The sequence below is a fragment of the Rhinoraja longicauda genome, chromosome 29 (genome assembly GCF_053455715.1).
Source record: "Rhinoraja longicauda isolate Sanriku21f chromosome 29, sRhiLon1.1, whole genome shotgun sequence".
Taxonomy (NCBI): Eukaryota; Metazoa; Chordata; class Chondrichthyes; order Rajiformes; family Arhynchobatidae; genus Rhinoraja; species Rhinoraja longicauda.
In genome coordinates this window covers 3,921,240-3,935,080 of record NC_135981.1, presented here as the reverse complement: position 1 = coordinate 3,935,080, position 13,841 = coordinate 3,921,240, and the positions used below count along the sequence as shown (strand labels likewise).

At 50.9% G+C, this 13,841-nt stretch overlaps 1 protein-coding gene across 1 annotated transcript in view; it reads right to left on the bottom strand.

The window, feature by feature from the left end:
• Positions 1 to 550: 550 nt before the first annotated feature.
• Positions 551 to 13,841, bottom strand: part of LOC144607539 (protein AF-10-like) — a 184,435-nt gene continuing 171,144 nt past the window's right edge. Inside the window, exons 20-23 of the mRNA XM_078424433.1 lie at positions 7,884 to 7,936; positions 5,889 to 5,994; positions 5,039 to 5,239; positions 551 to 4,122 (exon numbers count right to left, since the gene is read on the bottom strand). Coding sequence (XP_078280559.1) covers positions 4,087 to 4,122; positions 5,039 to 5,239; positions 5,889 to 5,994; positions 7,884 to 7,936 — 396 coding nt within the window. The 3' untranslated portion in view covers positions 551 to 4,086. The remainder of the gene's footprint in view (positions 4,123 to 5,038; positions 5,240 to 5,888; positions 5,995 to 7,883; positions 7,937 to 13,841) is intronic.

The following is a 13,841-nucleotide window of genomic DNA, read 5'->3' as shown; positions in this document are numbered from 1 at the left end:
CCGCCCCCTCCCCTGACATCAGTCTGAAGAAGGGTCTCGACCCGAAACCTCACCCATTCCTTCTCTCCAGAGATGCTGCCTGTCCCGCTGAGTTACTCCAGCACCTTGTGTCCACTTCAGATATTTGACCCAAAGAGAATCCTGCTGGAACTTGGGAACTGCGGGGCGAAGTGTATGTTGACCAAAGATACCAGAGGAGCAAGGTAGACCACTCGACCCTAAAAACCCTCACGTCGCCATGTGAGTTGGCAGAAACTTGCAGAAACCATTTAAAAAGCAAAATAACAAAAATCTGTGAATTGATAGATGAGATATATTCTGCATTTTTAATGGTGTCATCACACATACTGTTCTCCCACGACACTGACTGCACTGCGAGAGGCGGCTTTTGCCTACTAAAATTTTAAGGCCGTTCCGCTCCTTTGCACACTACACTTCAGTATAGGCGGAGTGGTCCATCTTGCTCCTCTAGTATCTTTGATGTTGACAGAGAGCCCTAGATAACAGGAGAAGATCGAGAGATCAGTGAGGGGGGGGGGGGGGGGGGGGGAAGGTGAGATGAAGGTCATTTCTACAGGGGGGATTCCTTAGCTGTTTTGGGGGGGGGGGGGTTGTGGTTGAACGAGGACGGGGTTGGTGGTGAATCCTGCCCTCACAAAACATACATGGAGAGGTGTCTACCCTCAGTGATGGGCCCCATCTACCTCCGCCTTCCTTGGCCGCGGGACCACCTGGGGAGACAATATTCAGACAGGTCCCAAGCCCGCCTTCAACACAGAGGTGTTTCAACAGCGCTCATCTAGTTTCACACCACTGGGATTAGACCGGCACCTTAGCAACGACCCCGAAATGTCAGCCATTCCTTCTCTCCAGAGATGCTGCCTGAGCCGCTGATGTTACTCCAGCTGTTTGTGTTTATCTGGTGTTGAACTTGCCCACTAGTGACTATCCTGGAGTTTTGCCAATGTTTACACGGATTTTACACGGTAGCTCCAAACTACAGCCTTCACCAAGAAAAAACACCCGCCGCAAATCACCCTGGAAGCGAAACCCCACACTCTTTAGACTCTTTAGAGATACAGCGCGGAAACAGGCCCTTCGGCCCCACCGAGTCCGTGCCCACCGACAATCATCCCGTACACTAGCACTATGCTACTACGCACTGGAGACAATTTACAATTTTTTTACTGAAGCCAATTAACCTACGAACCTGTACGTCTTTGGAGTGGGGGAGGAAACCGGAGCGCACAGTGAAAACCCACGCGGGTCACGGGGAGAACGTACAAACTCCGTACAGGCAGCACCCGTGGTTGGGATTGAACCCGGGTCTCCGGCACTGTGAGGGGCAGCAACTCTACCTCTGCGCCCCCACTCGCCATTGGATTTTACAGTCTCCCGGCCTTTGAGGGAGTGCTCCGGATATCCTCTCTCCAAAGCACCTGGGGTGTTTCCCCCTGACTTTTTAAAGTGGGGATTGATAGGTTCTTGATTAGTCAGGGCGTCAGCGGTCATGGGGAAGAAGTTGGGAGAATAAGGGGTTGTGAAGGAAAATAGTTCAGCCACGCTCGAATGGCAGAGCAGAATCCGTGGGCCGAATGGCCTAAACTGCTCCTGTCTATGGACCAGAAACCCTTGGGAGTTCCTTGGCACCCTGTCCCTGACCCCCCCCCCCCCCATCCACAAGGCAGAGGGATTTCCCAGACCCCAGACCCGGCTCTCATACAAGAAGTAGGCCAAGTGCCACACAATATTCTCACCGTTTGACAATGGCAATAGTTCTTGTCAGTTGAAATGTCCATGTAAAGCTCACTGCATGTGTGTTAAACAGCTGGAACGTAGAACTGCTCCCTGGGCAGGCTGCTAAAGGACCAATGAATGCAACAAGACATTCGGTGAAGGTAAGGAATAGGAGTAGAAGTAGGCCATTCAGCCCATCAAGTCTACTCCGCCATTCAATCATGGCTGACCTATTTCTCCCTCCTAACCCATTCTCCTGCCTTCTCCCCATAACCTCTGGCACCCGACTTGAAGTCTTGGGGGGGTATCCAAGTTTAGGGTGTGGAGACTGCCTGAGAATGAGAGATGTGAGACAAGCAGATGAAGGCTGGTTCACAGAGAAAGCCAATGGAATGTTGGCCTTCATAACAAGGGGAGTTGAGTATAGGAGCAAAGAGGTCCTTCTGCAGTTGTACAGGGCCCTAGTGAGACCGCACCTGGAGTACTGTGTGCAGTTTTGGTCTCCAAACTTGAGGAAGGATATTCTTGCTATTGAGGGCGTGCAGCGTAGGTTTACTAGGTTAATTCCCGGAATGGCGTGACTGTCATATGTTGAAAGACTGGAGCGACTAGGCTTGTATACACTGGAATTTAGAAGGATGAGAAGGGATCTTATCGAAACGTATAAGATTATTAAGGGGTTGGACACGTTAGAGGCAGGAAACATGTTCCCAATGTTGGGGGAGTCCAGAACAAGGGGCCACAGTTTAAGAATAAGGGGTAGGCCATTTAGAACTGAGATGAGGAAAAACTTTTTCAGTCAGAGAGTTGTGAATCTGTGGAATTCTCTGCCTCAGAAGGCAGTGGAGGCCAATTCTCTGAATGCATTCAAGAGAGAGCTAGATAAAGCTCTTAAAGATAGCGGAGTCAGGGGGTATGGGGAGAAGGCAGGAACGGGGTACTGATTGAGAACGATCAGCCATGATCACATTGAATGGCGGTGCTGGCTCGAAGGGCCGAATGGCCTACTCCTGCACCTATTGTCTATTGTCTCTCAAGCTCAGCTCCACCAGGTTTGCTTTCAAAGTCCGCAGTGCTTCTAGTCTGTGGGTAGGTAGGCAGGGACACCATTCTTGATTCCTGCTAAAAAAAAATATCTCGCTCTCACATCTGCTTCCCCTTCTTAATCATAAGACCCATTAATATTGCAAGCTATGAATCGGAGCATAACTGGGTCAAAACCCTGGGGGCCCTGCATGTGGATAGTGACTTCACCTCGTGGGCGGTGGGAGTTTGAGCAACTGGCCCCCAATGTCATCATTTTAACTGGGGATGGGGTGAAACATTTGCCTCACAAGAACAACCCAGAGTGTGTACAAGTATTTAAAAAAAAAAACTCTCTCCTATGCAAAAGTTTTGATTGGTGTTAAATCCCAGATGGGAGATCTGGTAATAGTCCACCTTGGGGATACCAAGCACATCCTTGTGGGTTCCTGGCCCAGGTTGCCTTAGCAACGCTCGGGTGGCCTGGAGTGGAAGGGGTCTTGGTCCAAGGATGGTCAGCCTTGCCTCCCGCCAACAAGCCCGACCACCATCTCACAGCTTTGTCCAAGTGAATGACGTCAGGATGGGGGGAGGGGGAGGGGGGGGAGTGTTTGCGCTTCCAAAATTTGGTTCCATCGAGTCAATGAAACCAAAGATCGATGAGCGCTCACCACCATATCACGCCTTTAGCGCGTGCACGTAGACGGAGAAGTTCCTCCCCATTAATGTACTCGTCTCGACAACTGCCCTCTGCTGCAAACGAGAAGGGCCAGTCCACGCATGCCAGCGCACGTACTCACGCACGTTAGGATGGAAGTTTGCAATATTTGTCACGGAGGACGCACGCACGCACATATCGCTAAGCGTACGTTCGGACAGCCGAGCAGCATCTCGGAAGTCTTCGAGTTTGCACCTTTGAATTTGTGCGCAACAGCAAAGATCGGCGATTCTCCCGTTTCGGGACAGTGTGGTTTCCTGCAGCCGCGTTTTCCAATGGCTTGTGACTGTGCAAAAGGTTGCCTCTCACTCGCCCTGTGCCGTGAAGGCCGGAGACCTCAGTAAACAGCCCAGGGCGAACCTCCCGTTAAAACAAAAATAAAAAAAAGCACCGCACCCGTTTCCTGAGAGGATGCAACCAGTTCCTTTGTGCAACTTTGTTTCCGGCTTCTGCCCTTCCTGTGCAAGGGGTCTGTCTCACACACACACACACACACACGGCGGCAGATATCCCCGGCCTGTCCAACCCTTCACCCACCACCTCTGACTTCAGGTAGAGTGAACAGCAACGTCCAAAAACATTCGGCCCGAGGGGCAGCCACGATGTCGTCAGCTCTTCTCCTGGTTGACTTTATCGTTCAGCCTCTTCGATAAAGGGGAGGAAGAGTGGATCATTATTAGGCGTCTGGGAGATGCACAAAGTCATAGAATTATTCAGCACAAAAATAGGCCCTTTGGCCCAACCTGCCCATGCCGACTAAAGTGCCCCATCTAAGCTAGTCTCTTTGTCCACGTTTGGCCCATTTCCCACTAAACCTTTCCCATCCCTGTTCTTTCCAAGTGCCTTTTAAATGTTACTAGAAGACCCGCCGACCCGTTGGGTCCAAAAATCTCCTGCAACCCTCCCCAGCTACTTGCCTCAACTACCTCTTCTCTAGTTCCTCTGTCCCTCTCTTTCCCCTCCCCCTTCTCCCACTGTCTTCCTGTCTCCGACTACATCCTATCTTTGTCCCGCCCCCTCCCCCGACATCAGTCTGAAGAAGGGTCTCGACCCGAAACGTCACCCATTCCTTCTCTCCTGAGATGCTGCCTGACCTGCTGAGTTACTCCAGCATTTTGTGTCCACCTTCAATTTGGACCAGCATCTGCAATTATTTTCCTACACATATATACTTCTTCTGGCAGCTCGTTCCATAGACCCACCACCCTTTGAGTGAAAATGTTGCCTGTCAGGTTCCTATTAAATCTTTCCCTTTTCATCTTAAACTCAGATCCTCTGGTTTGTGATTCCCTTACCTTATGTAAAACATTAGACAATAGACAATAGGTGCAGGAGGAGGCATATGGAAAATGAAAATAGAATATGAATTTAAAAGAGAGTTAGATAGAGCTCTAGGGGCTAGTGGAATCAAGGGATATGGGGAGAAGGCAGGCACGGGTTACTGATTGTGGATGATCAGCCACGATCACAGTGAATGGCAGTGCTGGCTCGAAGGGCAAGATGGCCTCCTTCTGCACCCATTGTCTACGTCTCCATGTCAACACAAGGGCCTTCGCTTACCTGGGCCTTCTGTGCATTGCTGTCGGCGTGGATGGAAAGGAAAGAGTTTGGGTCGGCGTGGGCGTGGGCAGGCAGGGATGGAGATCCTTGGGCCAGGGTGTTGCCGGCCAGTTGAGGCACCCCGGCCATCTGCAGGCGCTGGAGCTCCCTCTGCCGGTGCTGTTGCTGTTGCATCATCTGGTAAACCAGCGCCTGCTGTTCCTGCCCCAGGGGGCAGGCAACACAAGACAAACACCACAGAGTTAGGCCCAGGCTTGACCGCAGCACCAACCTTTAGTTTAGTTTGGAGATACAACGGGCCGCCCGGCTCACCGAGTCCGTGCCGACCGGCGATTATCCCCGCACGCTGACACTATCTCACACGCACCGGGGACAATTTACAATCTTTGCCAAAGCCAATAAACCTACAAACCCCTGCACGTCTTTGGAGTCTGGGATGAAACCCGGAGGACCCGGAGAAAACCCACGTGGTCACAGGGAGAATGTGCAAACTCCGTACAGACAGCACCCCCTGGTCAGGATCAAACCCGGGTGTAATGCGCAGGTTTGTAGGTTAATTGGCTGTGGTAAAGATTGTAAAATGTCCCTGGTGTGTGTAGGATGGCGTGAGTGTGCGGGGATCGCCGGTCGGTGCGGACTCGGTGGGCCGAAGGGCCTGTTTCCGCGCTGTGTCTCTGAGTTAAACAAGGCTCCCACCACCACAAAGTCCTTCAGCTTCCCACAACCTGGAGCCACAACCTCGATGGCGATATTGGGCCATCGGTCAGGTAACCAGTGGCCTCTGCCGAGTGTGACACTGATTAGACATCGGGGTACCTCGACCGCCACGGGGAACTGCAGGAGGACTTACCTGGCTCAACTGTTGAGAGGTCAGCAGCTGTTGGAGCTGCTGCTGCTGTTGCTGGTACACAAACTGTCTTTGCTGGTCAGATATTGGGCCCATTCCAGAGAGGCCGCTGCAAGTGGACACAGAAGACAGAGGTGAGCCACACCGGGAGACACGAACGCTTGCAGGAAGATGCATTACCACCCAGGGGAGGGTCACCTATACCGGCACCAGCAGGTGTTGCATGGAATGGCTGTCGACAGCCTGCGGAGAGATGGAGGTGGCAGCTTGCTGTTAGCACCAGGGCACAGTGATAACACAGTGTTGGAGAGAGTGAAACGAAGAGCGTGAGAGAGAGAGGGAGAAAGAGAGAGAGAGGGGGAGAGAGAGAGGGGGGGGAGAGAGAGGGGGGGAGAGAGAGAGGGGGAGTGAGGGAAGGGAGAGAGAGAGGGGGAGAGGGGGGGAGAGAGAGGGAGAGGGAGAGGGAGTGGGAGAGGGAGAGTGAGAGGGAGAGGGAGAGAGAGAGAGAGAGAGAGAGAGAGAGAGAGAGAGGAGAGAGAGAGAGAGAGAGAGAGGAGAGAGAGAGAGAGAGAGAGAGAGAGAGAGAGAGAGGAGAGAGAGAGAGAGAGAGGAGGGTGGGGAAGGGAGAGAATGGAGAGAGAGAGAGAGAGAGAGAGAGAGAGAGAGAGAGAGAGAGAGAGAGAGAGAGAGAGAGAGAGAGAGAGAGAGAGAGAGAGAGAGAGAGAGAGAGAGAGAGAGAGAGAGAGAGAGGGGAGGGGGGAGGGGGAGAGGGGGTGGGGAAGAGGGGGTGGGAGGGAGCTAGAGAGAGAAAGAGAGAGACAGAACAAGTGCGGGAGAGGCAGTGAGAGAGTGAAGGAGAGTGACAGGGAGAGGGGGAAGGGGGAGAGAAAGAGAGGGGAGGGTGGGGAAGGGAGAGAATGGAGAGAGAGAGAGAGAGAGGGGTGAGAGGGAAAAAGACGGAGAGGGAGGTAGAGAGACGGAGAGTGTGAGAGAGAGAATGGGATGGAAAGAGGGAGAAGAGGGAGAGTGAGAGTGAGATAGAGAGAAAGCAGACAGGGAGAAACAGAGAGGGGGGAGAGGGTGAAAGAGAGAGAGAAAGGGAGGGGGGGATAGAGAGGAAGAAAGAGATGGGAAGAAAGAGAGAGAGGGGGAGAAGAGAGCTTCTTCATACTTTTATTATAAAACAGTGGTCCTCCCAAGTGTGCAAACAAGCCAAAAGTGTGATCGCATGTTGCCACAACATAACCCAGTGCAAGGGCCTTAAATGCCAGCCAACTGCCCGGTCTCACCACCTGCTGGTTCGGCCCATCACCTACAGCAAGAGCAACTTTTCATCTCCCACACCTGCCCTGACCCTCTACCTAGACGTTGCCAACTATCTCACTCGCAAATACGGGACATGTTGGCGTCACCGCCCAGCGCCCCACGTGACCTCACCCAGCCAGCGGTCGCGTGCTCCCGCTCCACCAATGGCGGCCGCCCGGGCCGGGAGGCGGGTTGCTACGCAACCTCCGCCAGGCGGCGCCCGGGCTTCCAGGCCTACACTGTCCGGAGCTAAAATGTCAGAAACCTAGTTCTATGCTATTCCACTTTGGCACCCACTCCCTACAATAGACAATAGACAATAGGTGCAGGAGGAGGCCATTCGGCCCTTTGAGCCAGCACCGCCATTCAATGTGATCATGGCTGATCATTCCCAATCGTACCCCGTTCCTGCCTTCTCCCCATACCCCCTGACTCCTCTATCCTTAAGAGCTCTATCTAGCTCTCTCTTGAATGCATTCAGAGAATTGGCCTCCACTGCCTCCTGAGGCAGAGAATTCCACAGATTTACAACTCTCTGACTGAAAAAGTTTTTCCTCGGCCTGAAGAAGGGTTTCGACCTGAAGCGTCACCTATTCCCTTTTCTCCCGAGATGCTGCCTGACCCTCTGACTTACTCCAACATCTAATGTGGACTGTTGCCATTAGTGGAAGCTGGGGTTGCCACGTGGCTCACTGGGAGCATCTGGTGGTGAACAGCGAGTACTGCAGCTCCTTGACTTCGCCCCTCTACCATTGTTACACGGACCCAGATGGACCTTGAATCTTTGGTGGGCAGACTGGAAGGAAGACGTCTTGTGGGGAGGAGACGCAAGGAACTGCAGATGCTGGTTTACCAAAAGAAAATCAAGACCAAAGTCCTGGAGGAACTCAGCAAGTCAGGCAGCATCTCTGCAGGACATGGATGGATGACGTTTCGGGTCGGGACCCTTCTTCAAGCTGTTGGGTAATGGCACCAGTATACATTTGGAACAAGAACCAAGGATTTTCCAACATAACCAGGGCAGGCATAGCTTGGGGCCCATTGCTACACCTTTGACCTGAAGTACTTTGAAGTACTGAGTTGATCAGCCATGATCATATTGAATGGCGGTGCAGGCTCGAAGGGCCGAATGGCCTACTCCTGCACCTATTTTCTATGTTTCTATGAATGGTCCGGGTGTCAGAGGTTATGGGGAGAAGGCAGGGAGAATGGGGTTAGGAGGGAGAGATAGAACAGTCATGATTCAATGGGGGAGTAGACTGGATGGGCCAAATGGCCTAATTCTGCTCCTACAACTTATAAACATGAACTTCGTTAGTGAGAGGACTATTCCAGTGTCTGATAACAGCGGGGAGAAAGCTGCCGTGAATCTGGTGGATCGTGTTTCCAAACGTTTGTGTCTTTTGCCTGAAGGGAGAAGTGGGAACTTTTCTAGCTAAAAGAAGCAGATTCAACGATAAATTTCAGAAGGGAATTGGGCAAATACAGTTAGGAGAGAAATAGATTTTTACAGCACTAAGGACAGCAGTGGGGAATGGGACTAATTATGTAGCACAGGCCACAGTGGGATTGGTGTGCAAAGCATACCTCCTAATGTCAAGTAACATTCTCCAAGCTGCTAATTTCTTGATTACAAAACTAGACGGGTTGCACAGTGGCGCAGCGGTAGAGTTGCTGCCTCACAGCGGCAGAGAACCGACCACGGGTGCTGTCTGTACGGAGTTTGTACGCTCTCCCCGTGACCTGCGTGGGTTTTGTCCGGGTGCTCCGGTTTCCTCCCACACACTCCAAAGACATACAGTTTTATAAGGCTATTTGGCTTTGGTTAAATTGTAAATTGTCCCTGGTGTGTGTCGGGTAGTTTTAGTGCGCGGGGATCGCTGGCCGGCGCGGACTCGGTGGGCCGAAGGGCCTGTTTGCGCGCTGTATTTCTAAGCTAAACCAAACTAAACAAAACGAGTGAGAGGACCATTCCTGTGACTGATAACAGCGGGGAGGAAGCTGTTCTTGAATCTGGTGGAACGTGCAAGTACATCTGGGAGAGAAAAAAAGATTACAGAGCTAAGGAAAGCAGTGGGGGGTGGGAGTAATTAGCTGGCGCAAGGCACAACGGGCTTGGCGCACAAAGTGGACGTCCTTCTATGCAAGTAATGTTCGCCTTGCTGCTATTTTCTTGATTACAAAGCAAGAGGTGGCAGCTTGTTTCACATGGCAGAGAGAGGCAGCGTCACAATCTCTCTCTCTGTCTTCCCTGACTATATCGCAGATTGCCAGTCAGTAGACAACCCCACCCTTCATTACGAGTAAGGGGTGGGCCATTTAGGACTGAGATGAGGACAAACATTTTCACCCTGAGAGTTGTGAATCCGTGCAATTCTCTGCCACAGAAGGCAGCCGAGGCCAATTCACTGGATGTTTTCAAGGGAGAGGCAGATAGAGCTCTTTGGGCAGATGGAATCAAGGGATTTGGGGGAAAAAAGGAGGAACGGGGCACTGATCTTGGATGATCAGCCATGATCATATATGAAGGGCGGTGATGGCTCGAAAGACCGAATAGCCTACTCCTGCACCTATTTCCTATGTTTCTACGACTCTTGTTCCTGCACTCTGGTTAAAAAGCACTTGAGTTTTCCAATTTAATTCAGCGCATATAGATGCTGATTTGCATAACTCCCAACCTTGCTGTTTGCCAAGGGGCAGTAATTATTCACCGCTGATAGAAATTCAAATGAAGGCTCCCAGAGCTAACATCAAACTCACGCAAGACAGATATATTAAACATTGATTATTCACAATGAATCATCAGGTTAGTTTGCTGATTAAAAATAAGGTAACGTCTTTCTGAATATTCAAGCTTTTCGTGTAATCCTTCTCATTAAATTAAAAAATAATTATACACGCACATTGGACATTCAATCATTTCAGCCTCTCCAATTTTATATTCCTTCATAAATGTGAGTGTGTCAGGAAGTCAGATTCTGCTCATCCTTTAGACTTTAGAGATGCAGCGTGGAAGAGGCCCTTCGGCCCACCGAGTCCGTGCCGCCCAGCGATCACCCCGTACGCCGACACTATCCTACGCACCAGGCACAATTTACAAAAGCCAATTAACCTACCAACCTGCACGTCTTTGGAGTGTGGGAGGAAACCGGAGCACCCGGGGAAAAACCAAGCAGGTTACGGGGAGAACGCACAAACTCCGTACAGACGGCGGCCTGGGTCTCTGCCGCTGTCGGGCAGCAACTCTGCCGCTGCGCCACTGCGATGCCCCATTGCACTCTAACGTACTGACTTATGCAAGCTCGTAGTGTAACAATAGCCTGTTGTTCAAGTTCAGCTTTATTATTGGCACATGTGCGAGGTACAGCGAAAAGCTTTGCTTTGCGTGCTATCCAATCACACCGGAGAATACTATACTGGAGAATACTATACACTCCAAAGACGTACAGGTATGTAGGTTAATTGACTGGGCAAATGTAACAATTGTCCCTAGTGGGTGTGGGATAGTGTTAATGTGCGGGGATTGCTGGGCGGCACGGATCCGGTGGGCCGAAGGGCCTGTTTCTACGCTGTATTTCTAAATCTAAATCTACTGCATAAGGGTCTCGACTCGAAACGTCACCCATTCCTTCTCTCCAGAGATGCTGCCTGTCCCGCTGAGCTACTCCAGCAGTTTGTGTCTATCTTCGCACATAAATCCAAACAATGGGTAGAGCAGAGGAAAAGATACAGAATGCAGAATATAGTTGTCAGGATTTTTTATTTAATTCCTGCCCCCTCCCGATCATTGTTATTTTCTCAGAGTCTGCAACCCTTCAAGATTGCTCGGGTTATGGCCTTGTGAGTATTTTTCCTGGCCCTGATGTGTTTTGGCATTTCGGCCCTGAGCTTATGCTGTTCTCACCTCCTTTTTGATTTAATTGATTGACTGAAAGATGCAACACGGATCCGGGCCCATCGGCCCATCGGCCCATCGGCCCACCGAGTCCACGCCCACCATCGATCCCCCCCCCCCCATTCACACCGGCTCCATGTTCTCTCATTTTTGCATCCACTCCCTGCCAATTAATCTTCAAACCCAAACGCAACAAAAGCTTTTCACTGTATCTCGGTCCACGTGACAATATACTAAACTAAACCCAACCCACGCGCCTTTGAGGAAACCGGAGTACCCTGGGGAAGCCCACGTGGTCCGAGGGAGAACGCGCAAACTTCACATAGACAGCACCCAAGGTCAAGACTGAACCTGGGTCTCTGATGCTGTAAGGCAGCAACTCTCCCAGCTGTACCACCGTGCCACCCAACCTCAACATAAAGATGTATAGGAAGGAGCTGCAGATGCTGGTTTACATCGAAGATAGACACACCACAGAAGGGTCTCGACCCGAAATGTCACTTATTCCTTTATTTTCCAGAGATGCTGCCAGACCCGCTGAGTTACTCTGGCTTTTTGGGTCGATCTTCAACTTCAAGATGCTCTTGAAAACCCTACTCCTTGACCAAGCAACTACCTCCTTCCCCACTGGCTCTGGCTCTGTGTCAAAGGTGCCTGATCATTCCCTGATTGAAGTGCGGGGCGATGTTTTACTGGCTTATGGGCAGTGCATCAATCAATGGGGTTTTACAGGAGGAACAATGTACTACAGTCGATAAGCATCAATGAACATCTGTCCATGCAATGCATGTCCCCAACAGCTCGCGCAGAAAAGGCAATGTTGGCAGAAGCCATGCACACTATCTTCCAAACTCGCCAAGTGATAGATGAAGGGAAAAGCCCACGAGGAGGAGAATGGGTCGAGTGGATGTGGAGAGCATGTTTCACTAGTGGAGGAGTCTAGGACCAGAGGTCACAGCCTCAGCATTAAAGGACGTTCCTTTAGGAAGGAGATGAGGAGGAATTTCTTTAGTCAGAGGGTGGTGTTCTTTGGAATTCATTGGCTGTGGAGGCCAAGTTAATGGGTATTTTTAAGGCAGAGGTAGACAGATTCTTGATTAGTACGGGAGTCAGGGGTTATGGGGAGAAGACAGGAGAATGGGGTTGTGAGGGAGAGATAGAATGGGGTTGTGAGGAGAGATAGAATGGGGTTGTGAGGGAGAGATAGAATGGGGTTGTGAGGGAGAGATAGAATGGGGTTGTGAGGGAGAGATAGAATGGGGTTGTGAGGGAGAGATAGATCAGCACAGATTGAATGGCGGAGTAGACTTGATGGGCTAATTCTGCACCTGTCACTTTTGATCGTGTGACCTAATGAGAAGGGGATGAACTAAAGCACAAAGCAGGTGAAAGAGGTTGTGTGTGGTGTCTCTGTACACTGTGGGCATTATGTGAGGCATCAAGAAACATGAAGAATTGTCCTTGAATGCATCTGACCCAAACATGTCCTTCATGGATAAGATCACGGATAAACGTATAAGATTATTAAGGGGTTGAACACGTTAGAGGCAGGAAACATGTTCCCAATGTTGGGGGAGTCCAGAACCAGGGGCCACAGTTTAAGAATAAGGGGTAGGCCATTTAGAACGGAGATGAGGAAAAACTTTTTCAGTCAGAGAGTTGTGAATCTGTGAATTCTCTGCCTCAGAAGGCAGTGGAGGCCAATTCTCTGAATGCATTCAAGAGAGAGCTAGATAGAGCTCTTAAGGATGGCGGTCAGGGGGTATGGGGAGAAGGCAGGAACAGGGTACTGATTGAGAATGATCAGCCATGATCACATTGAATGGTGGTGCTGGCTAGAAGGGCCAAATGGCCTCCTCCTGCACCTTTTGTCTATTGAGATGTGCTGTTCTTCCTTTTATTGGTCAACGTAGGATTCCAGACCAAGCAACACCATTGGCGTTCGGCGATAGATACAGTCATGCAGTAGACTGAAATGGTTGATTGAACGATGACGCATGGAAAACAGGCCCTTCAGCCCACTGAGTCCATGCTGACCAACGATCATCCATTTACACTAGGTCTATGTTAAATCCCGCTTTCCCACTGGCCAGTTGTCCCTCACTCAAGATCACCAAACGAGGGTTTAGAAATACAGCGCGGAAACAGGTCCTTCGGCCCACCGGGTTCGCGCCGACCAGCGATCCCCGCACACTAACACTATCCTATACCCACCAGGGACAATTTTTACATTTACCAAGCCAATTAACCTACAAAACCCGCACGTCTTTGGAGTGTGGGAGGAAACCAAAGATCTCGGAGGAAACCCACGCAGGTCACGGGGAGAACGTGCAAACTCCGTACAGATGGCGCCCGTAGTCGGGATCGAACCCGGGTCTCTGGCGCTGCATTTGCTGTAATGGCAGCAACTCTACCGCTGCGCCACCCGTGACCGCCCTAAAGGATCTTCATCCACTTTCCTGTTAATGGGACCTTGCAGCCACCTTGCATGATTTATTTTTAAAAGTAGGTTTAATTTTATTTTGTCTTAGAAATAAACCGTGGAAACAGGCCCTTTGGCCCACCGAGTCTACGCCAACCATCGATCACCCGATCCCACGACACACTGGAGGCAATTTACAGAGGCCAATTAAACCTACAAACCCGGACACCTGTGGGGAAGTGTGAGGGAACTGGAGCACCCGGTGGAAGCCCATGTGGTCCCAGAGAGAACGTGCAAACTCCACACAGACACTACCCGAACTCAGGATCGAACG